Source organism: Pterocles gutturalis, unplaced genomic scaffold (assembly GCF_000699245.1).
Source record: "Pterocles gutturalis isolate BGI_N339 unplaced genomic scaffold, ASM69924v1 scaffold36546, whole genome shotgun sequence".
NCBI classification, from domain to species: domain Eukaryota; kingdom Metazoa; phylum Chordata; class Aves; order Pterocliformes; family Pteroclidae; genus Pterocles; species Pterocles gutturalis.
Genome location: NW_010104305.1, coordinates 1 through 12,552, shown reverse-complemented (window position 1 = coordinate 12,552; position 12,552 = coordinate 1). Strand labels below are relative to the sequence as shown.

Genomic DNA, 12,552 nt, shown 5'->3' with positions numbered 1-12,552 from the left:
TCCTGGGGGCATCCCCAGCAGCGTGAGCAGCAGGGCGAGGGAGGGGATTCTCCCCCTCTACTCTCATGAGACCCCACCTGGAGTACCGCATCCAGCCCTGGGGTCCTCAGCACAGGAAGGACATGGACCTGTTGGAGTGAGTCCAGAGAAGGCCACAGAGATGGTCAGAGGCTGGAGCACCTCCCATATGAGGACAGGCTGAGAGAGTTGGTGTTGTTCAGCCTGGAGAAGAGAAGGCTCTGGGGAAACCTTACAGTACCTTCCAGTGCTGAAAGGGGGCTACAGGAAAGATAGGGAGGGACTCTTCATCAGGTAGTGTAGTGACAGGATGAGGGGTAACTGTTTTAAGCTGAGAGAGGGGTGATTTAGATAAGCTATAAGGAAGAAATGTTTTCCTGTGAGGATGGTGAGGCAGTGGCCCAGGCTGCCCAGAGAAGCTGTGGATGCCCCATCTCTGGTTCAAGGGGTTCAAGGCCAGGCTGGATGAGGCTTTGAGCAACCTGGGCTACTGGGAGGTGTCCCTGCCCACTGAGCTGGATCGTGACTCAGTAGCTCTCAGAGCTGTGCCAGTGCTCAGTGAAGCAGAAATCATCCTGGCTTCTGCCAGTCCTCTCTGCTCTCTCAAGCCTGGAGACTTCGCAGCCACTGGTCCAAGTGTTCTTCCTGAAGACACTTCTTTCCCCTTTCTCTCTGCCTACAAAAATGCATACATTTTTTTTTTCCTAGACTTTCTCTTTAAGTAGTGATTTTCTGTGGAAGAGAAGAAAAGCAAGAGCTGTAATGAATCTTGCACTTGGTGATGAATGTTTGCTGCATTTCCCAGACAGCTGTAACTGCTACAGACTCACTCGGAATGCACAGATTAATACCTCTGGGCCATGCCTGAAAGAAGTGTATGGAAAGTGCCTGGCTATAATGCTCTAGACTTTATTGTGGAAGAGTTTGGTTTTAGTTGTATTATTTCTTATGCAAAGACTGAAACATCCAAAGTTATTATTTCAGGACAGTAAGCCACAAATTAATTACACAATGTCATTTTATGCTAAACAGTAACGTCTTCCTTCTGTGCTTCTATTATACCAAAAACAAGCATTAACCAAGATTTTATCAACACGTTGACATTCAGCAAGTGTTCTTTCTCCTGACCTGTTTGTACCTCTGGCAGAAAAGTTTGCTGCAGGTCAAATGCTGCCAACCAAGTTTTAAACCAATGAAAGAAATAGAGTAAGTTGTAAATAAAACGTTTGAGCCAACAAACTGGGATGCACATTCAGGTCTGTGCAAGCAACAATTGGCCCCATTGGCCTTGACAGAGCAAGAAGTGTAGGTGAAGCTGTTGCCCTTGAGAATCCACACGCAAAGTCAGGGAAGGAGATTAGAATTCTTCTTCCAGTGGGTTTCACTTTTTAAGGTACTGAATCCCAGCCATAGGTATGAAGTTCTTGGTAAAAAGATGAAGTTACAAAAGGTTGGTTTGTTTGCGTTTTAATCTGCTTTAGCGGAATATGTTTAGCTGAGCACCAGAAAAAACCGAATGCAGAAAGTAGAGATAGTTGGTAATCGGGTTGATTCCAATCAGGGAGAGGAAACAAAGGGCCATGGAACGTTACCTGGCTCTTTACAGAGCTCAAGCAGCAAAATGTACAGATTTGGAAAGAAATAAAGAAAAACCGCAACCCCATTCTGTGTAAATAATTCCTGTGAATGCATCATTCAGCATGCTGATGAAATCAGTTCATCCAACAGTTTTGATTAACCAATTTGTTTTAAAAATTGTAGTAAGTTTGTTATTCAAGAAAGGGCTAAATTCCTTAAAATAAAATAAATTGTTCATAGGCAATTGTTTGACCAGTTCTAGCAAGAGGAAACCAGGTTAAGGCCCTTCACATAGTATTCTGCCGCCTGAAAACCTATAACAGAAATGTGTTTTTCATTTTCTTAATGTAATTTAATAAGGAACTTTTCATCATTAAGTATTGTAATTCCATGTACTTTATGATGCTGTTACATATATTTACACAAATTAAGTTATTTGCTATAACTGCATTATTGTTCAGGATGCATTTTTAAAATGGACAAAATAGAAAGCAACAATGCTAAAATGACATTAAAAAAATGTTACAGCAAAATTCCAATGTAATATAACTATTGTTCAATCACTATATGAGACTACAAAAGAGAATGAATCAATTTAAAAAATTAAGGGTAATCTCTGTTCTTGGCTTTCCCTGATGTTAACAAAAAATAATGGCGCTGAAGCCACCATCTTGGAAGTCTAATAATACATTTTAGGACTGGAAAAATGGGATTCTGTTTAAATGACAGAACAAAAAAGCTGGGACTTTTGAAATAGCTTTGCATAAATGCCACTGTGTGTTTTTCTTCTTTATTTTGTCTGATATGAAAACTAGGAATTTATTTGCAAAATAAATTACGATCGACCTTACCTAATAGGTTTTGAATTATTTTTTGGACATACATTCATGCTGCAGTGGGGTTGTGGCAGACTTCCCAGGGATGACAAAGAAAACAAATTATTTTAAAATCAAGTTTTGTTTATTTTTCTAAGCCAAGATCACATAAAATGTTTAGGAGCACATAAAATGCATATGAATTCATAGGGATTCAGACAGTGCACACTCACTGCAATAAACTGGTAGAAATTTGTACATGGATGGTGGCAAAACCAAGAGACCTCAATTTTGCACTTATCCAGAGGTTGCCAGTTGCTTGGGCCAGAGGAAGAACTCCTTGCATTGGAGTCTATAAAGTTATTTTCTTTCAAAGTCTTCTAAAGTCCTGCCAAACCAAAAACTGTTAGCTGTGGATTGAACTGGCAATTTTTTGCAAATACTGGCAACGCTTGTTAACTGTAGAACCAGTCCATCTTCTAACTGGGGTCTGCCATCCTTATGAAGGGTCTCTCTGCAGTGCTGCCAAGTACGTTGATCTTCTGCTACAGCTGCACAAATGGTTTGTCTTGAGCGTCAGTTCACACTACAGACAAAGCAGGTACAAACACAAGAAAAGGCAGATTTAAAAGCTGTGCTTCCCTATCTTTAGAAAAAAATTCTTACTTTTCATTACTTTGTGAAGATTAAGTTTATTAAAATGAATAATAACCATGTAAGTAGTGGTTGAGGTTCCTAATGCTGAATTTATATTTTGAGATTATTATGTGCGGGGTTTTTAAGGGAGGCAATAGGAAGCTGCTCCCAGTAGTTTTGCTAGTTTTGGAGCTCTGAAATGCTCTTGGCTCTTGTGAGCCCTAGCCTTGAGTCTCAACGGTGTTAGGTATGTAACGAACAATTGCTTTAATTAAAACAAATGAAAAATGTGTTACCTACCCCTTTGGAATTTGGTTCGGGTTGGGGTGGCCAGCAAGATTTTCTGTCAAAGCTAAAATGACAAAAAAATTTCTACAAAGAGGTGACCTCCCACAGGAAAATAAAAATTTCAAGGTTAGTAGACAAACTTTTCCTTCATAAACACCGATTTACATCCTCGGGAGGCCACGGTGCGTTTTGGGAATGTATGGAAAGGCTTCTTCGCAGTGGCAGGAATGGCCTGACCAGCGCTACGTCCTGGGGGAAACGGGGAGCATCCCTGTTGTGGAGCTTTCCTGAAATCCACATCGGAATGGCTGCGTATTCCCCTTCCCACTGGGTTTGCTGCATGGGAAGGAGACACAGGAGGGAGGGGAATGCAGGAGGTTTCTGCCGAGCAAGTTGTAACTGCCCGTCTTGGTTTTTCCCAGGTTCAAAGGACCATCGCAAAACAGATCCAGATGGTAAAGCAGATTGGCAAAGGTCGCTATGGAGAAGTCTGGATGGGAAAGTGGCGTGGCGAAAAGGTAGCCGTGAAAGTGTTTTTTACCACGGAGGAGGCCAGCTGGTTCAGAGAAACAGAGATCTACCAGACTGTCCTGATGAGGCATGAAAATATTCTTGGTGAGTGGAATTAAAGAAAATTATTTGAGAGCGTACGGGTTTCTGAAGTTTAATAACTTCGTATTTGCTGTTGTCTGATGCCCTTTCCTGGGTGCTTTGTTACCTGCTGTGCTCTGCAATTAGCCACCTAGCACTTCTCAAAGGAAAAGTGTTTCAAGGATTACTGAAACCTAGATAAAAGGTAAAAAATAATGGAGTTTGGGGGATGTTACTCCAAACACCGCATGTCTGTTTCTGCCACCTGTATTTCTATATCTGGGCTTTCTGAAAATATGTTAAAGGCTAGAGGTGAGGCATAGCTGCATGGAAGTTAAGATAAAAGAAATTAAATATGTTATTAAAATAAAGCTACTGCAGTGGCTGACAGTTCAGAGTTCTGAACAGTCTAAAGAAAAGCCCTGAGAAGTATTAATTTGAAAATAATTTTTTTTTTTTTTTTTGCAGGATTCATTGCCGCAGACATTAAAGGTACAGGATCTTGGACCCAGCTGTATCTCATCACCGACTATCATGAGAATGGCTCACTCTATGATTATCTAAAATCTACCACCTTGGACACAAAAGCCATGCTAAAACTGGCTTACTCCTCCGTTAGCGGTTTGTGCCACCTGCACACCGAGATCTTCAGCACTCAGGGCAAACCCGCTATTGCCCACCGGGACCTCAAAAGTAAGAATATCCTGGTGAAAAAGAATGGCACCTGCTGTATAGCAGATTTGGGCTTGGCTGTGAAATTTATCAGGTGAGTAGAAGTGAGGAGGGCAAGGGAAAGTTGCTAAATCAGGTGCAAATGGTGATTTAGTTGTTGATTGAGGAAGGTGTAAGCACCTGCAGTGTATGTGTATGCCTTTCACGCTCTGCTCATCTGTGAGGAGGTCTCATAAACACATCATACAGGTGTATAAACAGTCACTTTTTAATTATTGAGCACAGCAGTTGCATAAAGGTTCAGTTTTCACCACCTCACCTTCAATAGCAGCCAGAGTATTGCTGCCACATGCTAAAAGGACACAGCGCTGGCAGGTTGAAGTCATGTCAGTAAACTTGACACTGAAGCTTTCAGCTTGTCTGATCCCGAGATAATTCACTCACAACTTATACAGTATAATACTCATCATTTGCACAGGTTACTAACTGGGATTTATTGAGAAGCACCCCATTTGGGCTGCCTTTTTTTATTTTTTTCATTTCCTACAAATCAAATTGCCAAAGGACAGATTTGATTTTTGAAATGGCTTTTAAATTTGATTTTTTAAAAAATGGTTGTGTGTTTAAACAACTTAGAGCAGAGAAGGAGGACTTTAGGCACTCCTGGGATTTGTAAAGGAGTCATTGCTGTCTGACAGCTTGGTTCAAAAGGAGCTGGAGCTTTCAGCACTGGTCCTGGAGGTGGAGACGTGTGTGTTACCAGGTCTCTGATGGTTCCACGCACAGAGATGTGGCCATAGATGAAAGTTTCCATTTCAGAGGTCAGCTTTGAAACCATGGTTTCTGAAGTATCGAAAAAAAAATTAAGAATTTTGTACAAATCTTGAACTGAAATTACTCAGAATGTAAGGAAAGGCAGTTTTTATGTGCTCTTCTCACCAGTCACTTATCTACCAGGCTTCTTGGTGAGGCTTTTCCTTTATGAACCTGACCTTTCTTTAGGAGACAAGAAAGGAATATTTTTACTTTGAGGAGCAGGGGCCTAGAAAAAAACAACTTGGAAATACACTAGTTGCTGTGAAAGTTTCAGGGAAGAAATTCAACTTTTGCAGGTATACCTTGCCTGACAAGTACAGAGCAGCACACCGCTTAGGTATGAACCAAGAACTGGGAGCTACCAGGTGTTGCTGTGAAGGTGAAATATCTATTTGTCACAGTCCAAATGGAATTTATGTTACATACTTGGCTTGCTGAATCCTTCCTTAAACAGCATTTCTCAGGCAATGAGCAGGAACAGGAAAAATGTAGCTGAAAGGGCTGAAGCTAATGAGCTTAGTAAAGTTCTCTGCATTTCTCATTTTATTCAAAATATTGCAAGGCAGTGCAGGTCACTAGATCTATGTTACATTTTTGGAGGTATGGAGAAATGCTGCCAGCATATGTATGATTTAATGACTGTGTAGGTGACTGATTGTACCTCAGGCTCAGCTTTTTTTGTCATTTTCATAACTGTAGCTGAAGAAAATTACAGAAGAAGCTGTATAATTATTCTGTGAGATTTTGTTGTATGCATCACATTTAAAATATTTATGTTTTGAAGCTGGGGAAAGGGAAACAGACTTTTCTAAGTAAGCCACAATATATGCCATATATTAACTTTTTAAAAACATTAAAATGTATATATCTTAAATTGATTTAATAAGAAAAAATATAAATCCAGCCACATAAGTAATGGGAATTTGTTTCCTGTTAGTGTACGTTGTCTCATCTCGTCCATGTGTGAGGTGTGACACATTTCATTAGATTTTTTTACACATTTACGTCTGCGTGATTACTCATCTTGATGTGTGAAGGTTGGGGGAGATCAAACATAATGTATGCACAAAAAGTAGTTAGACTCCTTGCAGATCTGATTTGCTAGAGCTAAGTGATAGTGCCCCAGCTATTTAGTGTCCCCCATTAATTGCTAAGACTAAAGCATTAGGTGGTGGAATATGTTAAGAAGAAGATTTGATTGTTATCACCAGCATTAGAGCTCAGGCTAATGCTAATGAAATCTCACAAATGTTAGCTCCCTTGTGGCTCTGCATTTGAATGCTTAACGTAGCCTCAGGCAGGTCAGCCTTTTCAGAAGGGTTGTCTTCACACTAAGAGGCTTTCTTTCCTTGTAAGAATTGTTCTATGAAGATTATGCATTATGTTTGACCTTGTTTGAGAGTGGGTGCGGCATGAATTTACTTCTTCTCCCATCTAAAATGCTTTCTTTCCAAGCCACTTTACTGCATGTTTGATGCCCTTTTTTCCTCCTTCTTTTTTAGTGATACAAATGAGGTAGACATACCTCCAAATACCCGTGTAGGAACAAAACGCTATATGCCTCCTGAGGTGCTGGATGAAAGCTTGAACAGAAATCACTTCCAGTCGTACATCATGGCTGATATGTACAGTTTCGGACTCATCCTATGGGAGATAGCAAGGAGATGTGTTTCAGGAGGTAAAGAGCAGGGAGATTGTTTTTAATTGTGTCTATGAACCCCATTTGTAGCCCAAACCTTCATTTACATCCTTTTCCCTGGGTAATTGTTTTACTGCAATAAACAGATTTGGATAAACCATACAGGTAACTCTCTTAATATCTGTTTTCTTGTTGAAACTTATTTTTAAGAATCAGTCAGTGCTATTTCAACAGCAGAGATTTAGTCTGTATTTTAATGGCTTGTTTGAAGGCAGCAGATGCCTGCACTGAAGAAGGAACATAAAACTCATTTGGAAGCCTTTTCCAATGGCAATGCTTGTTTGCTGGATCGGGGTTTTCAGCTATTTTATCAGAAAGAAAATAGTGATTTCTTTGCTTTGTTAAATTGAAGGAGGAGGGCAAAAAATTTAGGGGTACGCTGTGCCACTCTTTAAAATAAATAATCTATTTACAAGACAAGTAGGAAAAAAAGAGGGGGAATTGGCACTTACTACATCGTTGTCATATCAGTGATGTGCCTCATTTCCTTCTGGTGTCAGACATTCAAGCACGAGGACGGCAAAGATAAAGCAATGCAGCCAGCTGCAGGCTCAGGGCATAGATCCATCCTTGTACGTGTAGGCTGTGTGTGCTTTCTGCACATAGAGCTCAGTGTAGGGCAGCAATGATGGGTGTTATTAGCTCTGCTTTGCCACTGAAGTGAGTTAAATGCAGAGAAATGACTTGGCAGCGGTTACACGCCAGATTGGTGGTGAGTAAGAGACTCACCAGACTTTATGGGTCTTTAAACACCACAGTATTGTGGGGAATGCTCTCTCCATGGAGGACCTGAATTTCACTGGTGAGGAATGTGATCCCTGTATTTACAAACTGATAAAGTGTATTGCAGTGATGTGATGTAAAATCTGTAATATTGTTGTCATCGTTGTTGTGCACAAAAATGGTACCTTGCCATGTTTTGAAAAGGCACTGAAACGCCCTTGAATATATACCAGGTCCACTGATAAGGAGGAGACCTAATTCAAGGTGAATTCTCTGCCAAATTACTCTGCTAGTATTTCTTTCTGTGATAACTTACAGAGGATCGCTGGACTGGATAGCAGTGGTAGAAACTGTCTCGCTTGGTAGGTAACTATGCTTTTGGATTAAGATACCTGGCCAGACTTTACACAGCAATGGTTACACTGGAACTTGACTGTGGAATAAACTTCTAGGGCAGGGAAGTCCTGTTAAGGAGAAGTATATCTAGTTGTTAACTAGTGTGGGCAAGCTGTTATTAAATCAGAAGGGAAGAGGGTAGTGGAAGGTGTCTTCTGCAAGTGATGGGTGACTAATTGCTTCTTTCAGGAATAGTTGAGGAATACCAGCTTCCATACCACGACCTTGTGCCCAGTGACCCCTCGTATGAGGACATGCGGGAGATTGTGTGCATCAAGAGACTGCGCCCTTCCTTTCCCAACAGATGGAGCAGTGATGAGGTATCGTCCCTTTTCAAATGCAGTCTGGGGTTTTAATCTGAGCGGGTGAGATTGATGCAGTTCTGCATCATTTTGAGTGAGGAGGAGCTTCACCACTGGTGCTAGCACCAGTCGTGGTGTAACAGGGCTCAGGAAGGAGCGTGACCTCAGATATCCCTACAGAAGGTGTTCAGAGCCCCAGGGGCTGTAGCCTATGATATGTGCAAGCAGGTTCCTTGTGTGCTGTCTGCCAGATCCCACAGCGATGGCAGGCTGTGCTCAGACCTTCTTAGTCTCTCTGTTTTCCTCTTGCACCCATTTTGCTTTCTGCTCTTGGCATTAATAGCATTAAATCAGTGGCTAGCCAAAAATTTTGAAAGAGAAATTCTTTTGTAGTGTAGCACTGATCGTAAACTGCTTTACATCTTTGCATTTTAGTGTGGCCTTTCAGAAGATCTGTAGGATCTAGTAAATGGTTTGCAAAACAAACAAGGAGTTGAGAGGGCGGGGCGAGAATCTGAACTATCCCTGCTGAGAGTCTGTAATGAAGGATCAGAGATGAGCAGTTGAGGTACCACAGGCAAACCTGCCGACTGCTCTCAAAATGCTACAGAGGAGGGGTCATTAATCGTGCTAATTGGTACAGCTTAATGCTGTAAAGTCCTCTACAGTCGCAAAAGACAGCTGCCATTTGGGAATAGCAGTGTGTAGATGAATATTCTGCAGGTAGATGAAAGATGTAGGTGGCATGAGATGTAGGCAATTTGGGAATGTGAGGGGAAAAATAAAGCACCCTCCCTGGGATGCTCAAGGACTCCTCCTCTCCCTAGCCAAATCCCTCTAAGCCTTCAGACCAGGATGAAAACACTGGAGGAAACACTTAATATCGATCCCAGGAAGGGCTTTTGTGTGGTGGCACACCCTGTGTGTTTGGTCTGCTACCAGACGTATCGAGGATTGGGGAGGCTCCTGGAAATAACTGTTCTTGATTAATTGGTTAGCATGATCGGTAATCCCACTTCAGGCCTTCTAGTGATGAGAGCCAAACTTGTTAGTGCATAAAACCTTGTGTGTCACCACAACACATTCATAAAAAATCCACATTAATCTGAAATGGTTCAGGCTGGCGTGGGCACTGCTGGTGGGATTTATGCTTAATGCCTTCCAGGGTCTGCACTGCTTCGGTGAGCCTCGTGAAAATGGAGAATAAGTTGGATGAGGTGGAAAACTTCTCTTTTCCTATTGTAGCAAGCAAATCTTCAGGCAGTGTAAATCCATAGGCTGATGGGGTCATGAGCTGGCTTACATGGTGCTTTGTCTTTGGAAGAAGGTGGTAGACATAGAGCAGGGATGTGTGCTTTTTTGGAGCATCCAGCCAAGACTAGATTGTAACTTGTCATAAGAGTAATTGGAGAACTCTCCAATTTTGTTTGGAGAACTCTCCAGGGGAAAAAAAAGCTCTTGAAAAGTGGTACCAGCCAGCATGTTGTCTTCTTTTTGGCTGTCCTGAGAAAAGACCTTTTCCCTTCAGTTTTTCAGCATTGCCAGCAACTGCAGTGTCCTTTTCCACTGAACCAGGTGGGACTTTCTCTCCCGTTTCTCTCCACAGTGCCTACGGCAGATGGGGAAGCTGATGATGGAATGCTGGGCTCACAACCCCGCCTCCCGGCTCACAGCCCTGCGGGTCAAAAAGACACTTGCCAAAATGTCAGAGTCACAGGACATTAAACTCTGACTCAGCCAGAGGCAGCTCTCATGAAAGCCCATGGAAAGGGACTTACTGGGGCAGGCAGAGGTCCTGAAGAGGTATCAAGAGTCTTCACTAATAAATACCTTCAATGCAGTCATGTTTAAAGAGTTTGACAGCTTTTGAGGAGACGATCCTTTGCAAAATCAGATGAATTTTGACATACAAGATTGGAAGAGGCTTGTTTGCCCTTGTTTACACGGGGAAATACAGTTTGAGTAACTGGTTTAAGATTATGCATGTTGCTTTCCGTGAAAGCCACTTATTATTTTATTATTATTATTGTTATTATTATTATTTGATTGTTTAAAAAGATACTGCTTTAAATTTTATGAAAATAAAACTTTTGGTTAGAAGTAAAAAAAGATGTATATTGTTACATTAAAAAAATATTGGAAGAAACTGTGCTGAAAATGAAAGCATTTATAAAGAGACTATTGCACTCCGGCATTAAAAAAAAAAAAAAAAGAAAAAAAAAAAGAAAGGGTCTGTGCAGCTCTGAGGAGCTGTAATGGAAACCATCTTAAAAGCCTCCTGCCTGGAGAGATGACTTCCCATAGCCCTGCCCATGTGAGCAGTTCTCACAGTAGAGAGATGGAGCCCAATTACATCCCTGGCATCGTTAGCACAGGCTGCCGGTTTCCTGTGGGTGGCCCGTCCCGGGGAGGTCGTGCTTTGTTTAAGATCATTGGGAGCCGTATGAATATGGTTCAGTGTGACTTGCTTGTGGGAAGCAGCTCTTCACACTTCCAGGAAATCTGATGGGTATGGTGTCAGGATGATAAAAAAGAGCCCCTTTTCTTGAGTGGGTTGTTTTTGTTTTGTTTTGTTTTGTTTTTTTCTTTCCATCTTTCCCCCCACTGCAAAATAAAGTATTTTGTGTGTGAGTGGAAATGAAGTATGCGTTTGGATCCACTGGTGAATTTGAAACTGCTGTGTCCTACATACACAACCACTGCCTTGGAGGGAAGTTCCTTGTGAGGAAAAGTTATCAACTTGCTCTTTCACCTGTGTAAAAGCGAGCTATCCATCCGTTGAAAACAAACAAACAAATCTGTGTTCTCTTTTTTTAAGGGAAAGTGAAAAACCTCAAAAATCCCCACTGCTGGGGTGGCAGTCATCTTTCTTTAGGTATAAGGAGAGCTGGTTCCTCCCAGCTGCTGGAGGAAGCGGCAGGGAAGGAGCCAGGGACTTGGGTGGGTGGTGGGAAAGGTATTTACCATCTTTCCCCATTCCTCCTTCCTGGGGCTGCAGCAGTTGCTGCAGTGTTAAAACTTCAGAAGGGGGAATGAGAGGTGAAATATTCCCTGTGAAGGATTTTCTTTGGAAAGGTCTCTGTTCTTCCTCAGGTTATGAAAGCTGAGCTGTACGGGAGTTACTGGTTTATCCTTCTTTACCCTTCTTTTTTTTTTTTTTTTTTTTTTTTAATTTTTTTTTGCCTGCCTATGTCCTGTTTCACTAGATGGTGTTCTGTTTAATTTTGAAATAAGTTCTTACAAATGCTGCTTTGATTGTGCTAAGCCTATTTCAGAACTGAAATAATTGCTGTGCTGGATTTAGCCTCAGCATTTCTGTAATGCTTCTTTTTTTCCCTTTTTGGACAAAACTGGTTTATTTGGGGTAGGTATAATTGGGGTTTAGCTTCATGGCTCCCTGAAGGTATTTCTAGTTGGAAAAATTACCATTTTATACTTTCAAGCTAACACAGAAAAATGAGCAGGTTCAAGAGAACCAGCAAGACCTCCGTGATTATAGGTATTAAGAAGTTTAATCAGAGGATTTTTGTTAATTAGAGTGCTTTTTCTGCAGAGCAGTTTTCCTGCCTGTAGCCAAAAATACCAAGCAATACAAAAAGAGAATCTCTGAGAGTTAATAGTACCCCGAACCTTGGCCCCAAGAGAGGTGATGCTGGTTTCCCCTGGTTCCCCGAGCCCTGCGGGTCCCGGGTAAGTGGTCATGCTGCAGGGATGCCTCTTCCCTGCTGTGTTTAGATGCATTTCACATCTGCTTTCCTCAAACTGATTTTTTTTTTTTTTTTTAATATTATCATGGCTCTCTCCAGCAATGTTTTGGAGGGTGCTTTGCTGGCTGGCGGAGATGAGGCACATGATGCCCCTGGCACTGCTGTCAGTGTGTTGCAAGAGAAGGGGCCAGTTGATGGTTTTCTGAACAGGTCTTACTTTTTTTGGTCCAAAAGAAAGGGATCTACGATAGTGGTTGATAGGTTACATAAAGTGTGTATGTTAAATGTTCATGTGTTTTTATATATGCATA

The 12,552-nt window shown here is 41.6% G+C and overlaps 1 protein-coding gene across 1 annotated transcript in view; it reads left to right on the top strand.

The window, feature by feature from the left end:
* The window catches only part of BMPR1B (bone morphogenetic protein receptor, type IB), a 29,714-nt gene extending 19,055 nt beyond the window's left edge, over positions 1–10,659 (top strand). Inside the window, exons 6-10 of the mRNA XM_010087019.1 lie at positions 3,758–3,950; positions 4,395–4,692; positions 6,917–7,092; positions 8,422–8,552; positions 10,141–10,659. Coding sequence (XP_010085321.1) covers positions 3,758–3,950; positions 4,395–4,692; positions 6,917–7,092; positions 8,422–8,552; positions 10,141–10,266 — 924 coding nt within the window. The 3' untranslated portion in view covers positions 10,267–10,659. The remainder of the gene's footprint in view (positions 1–3,757; positions 3,951–4,394; positions 4,693–6,916; positions 7,093–8,421; positions 8,553–10,140) is intronic.
* Positions 10,660–12,552: the final 1,893 nt, after the last annotated feature.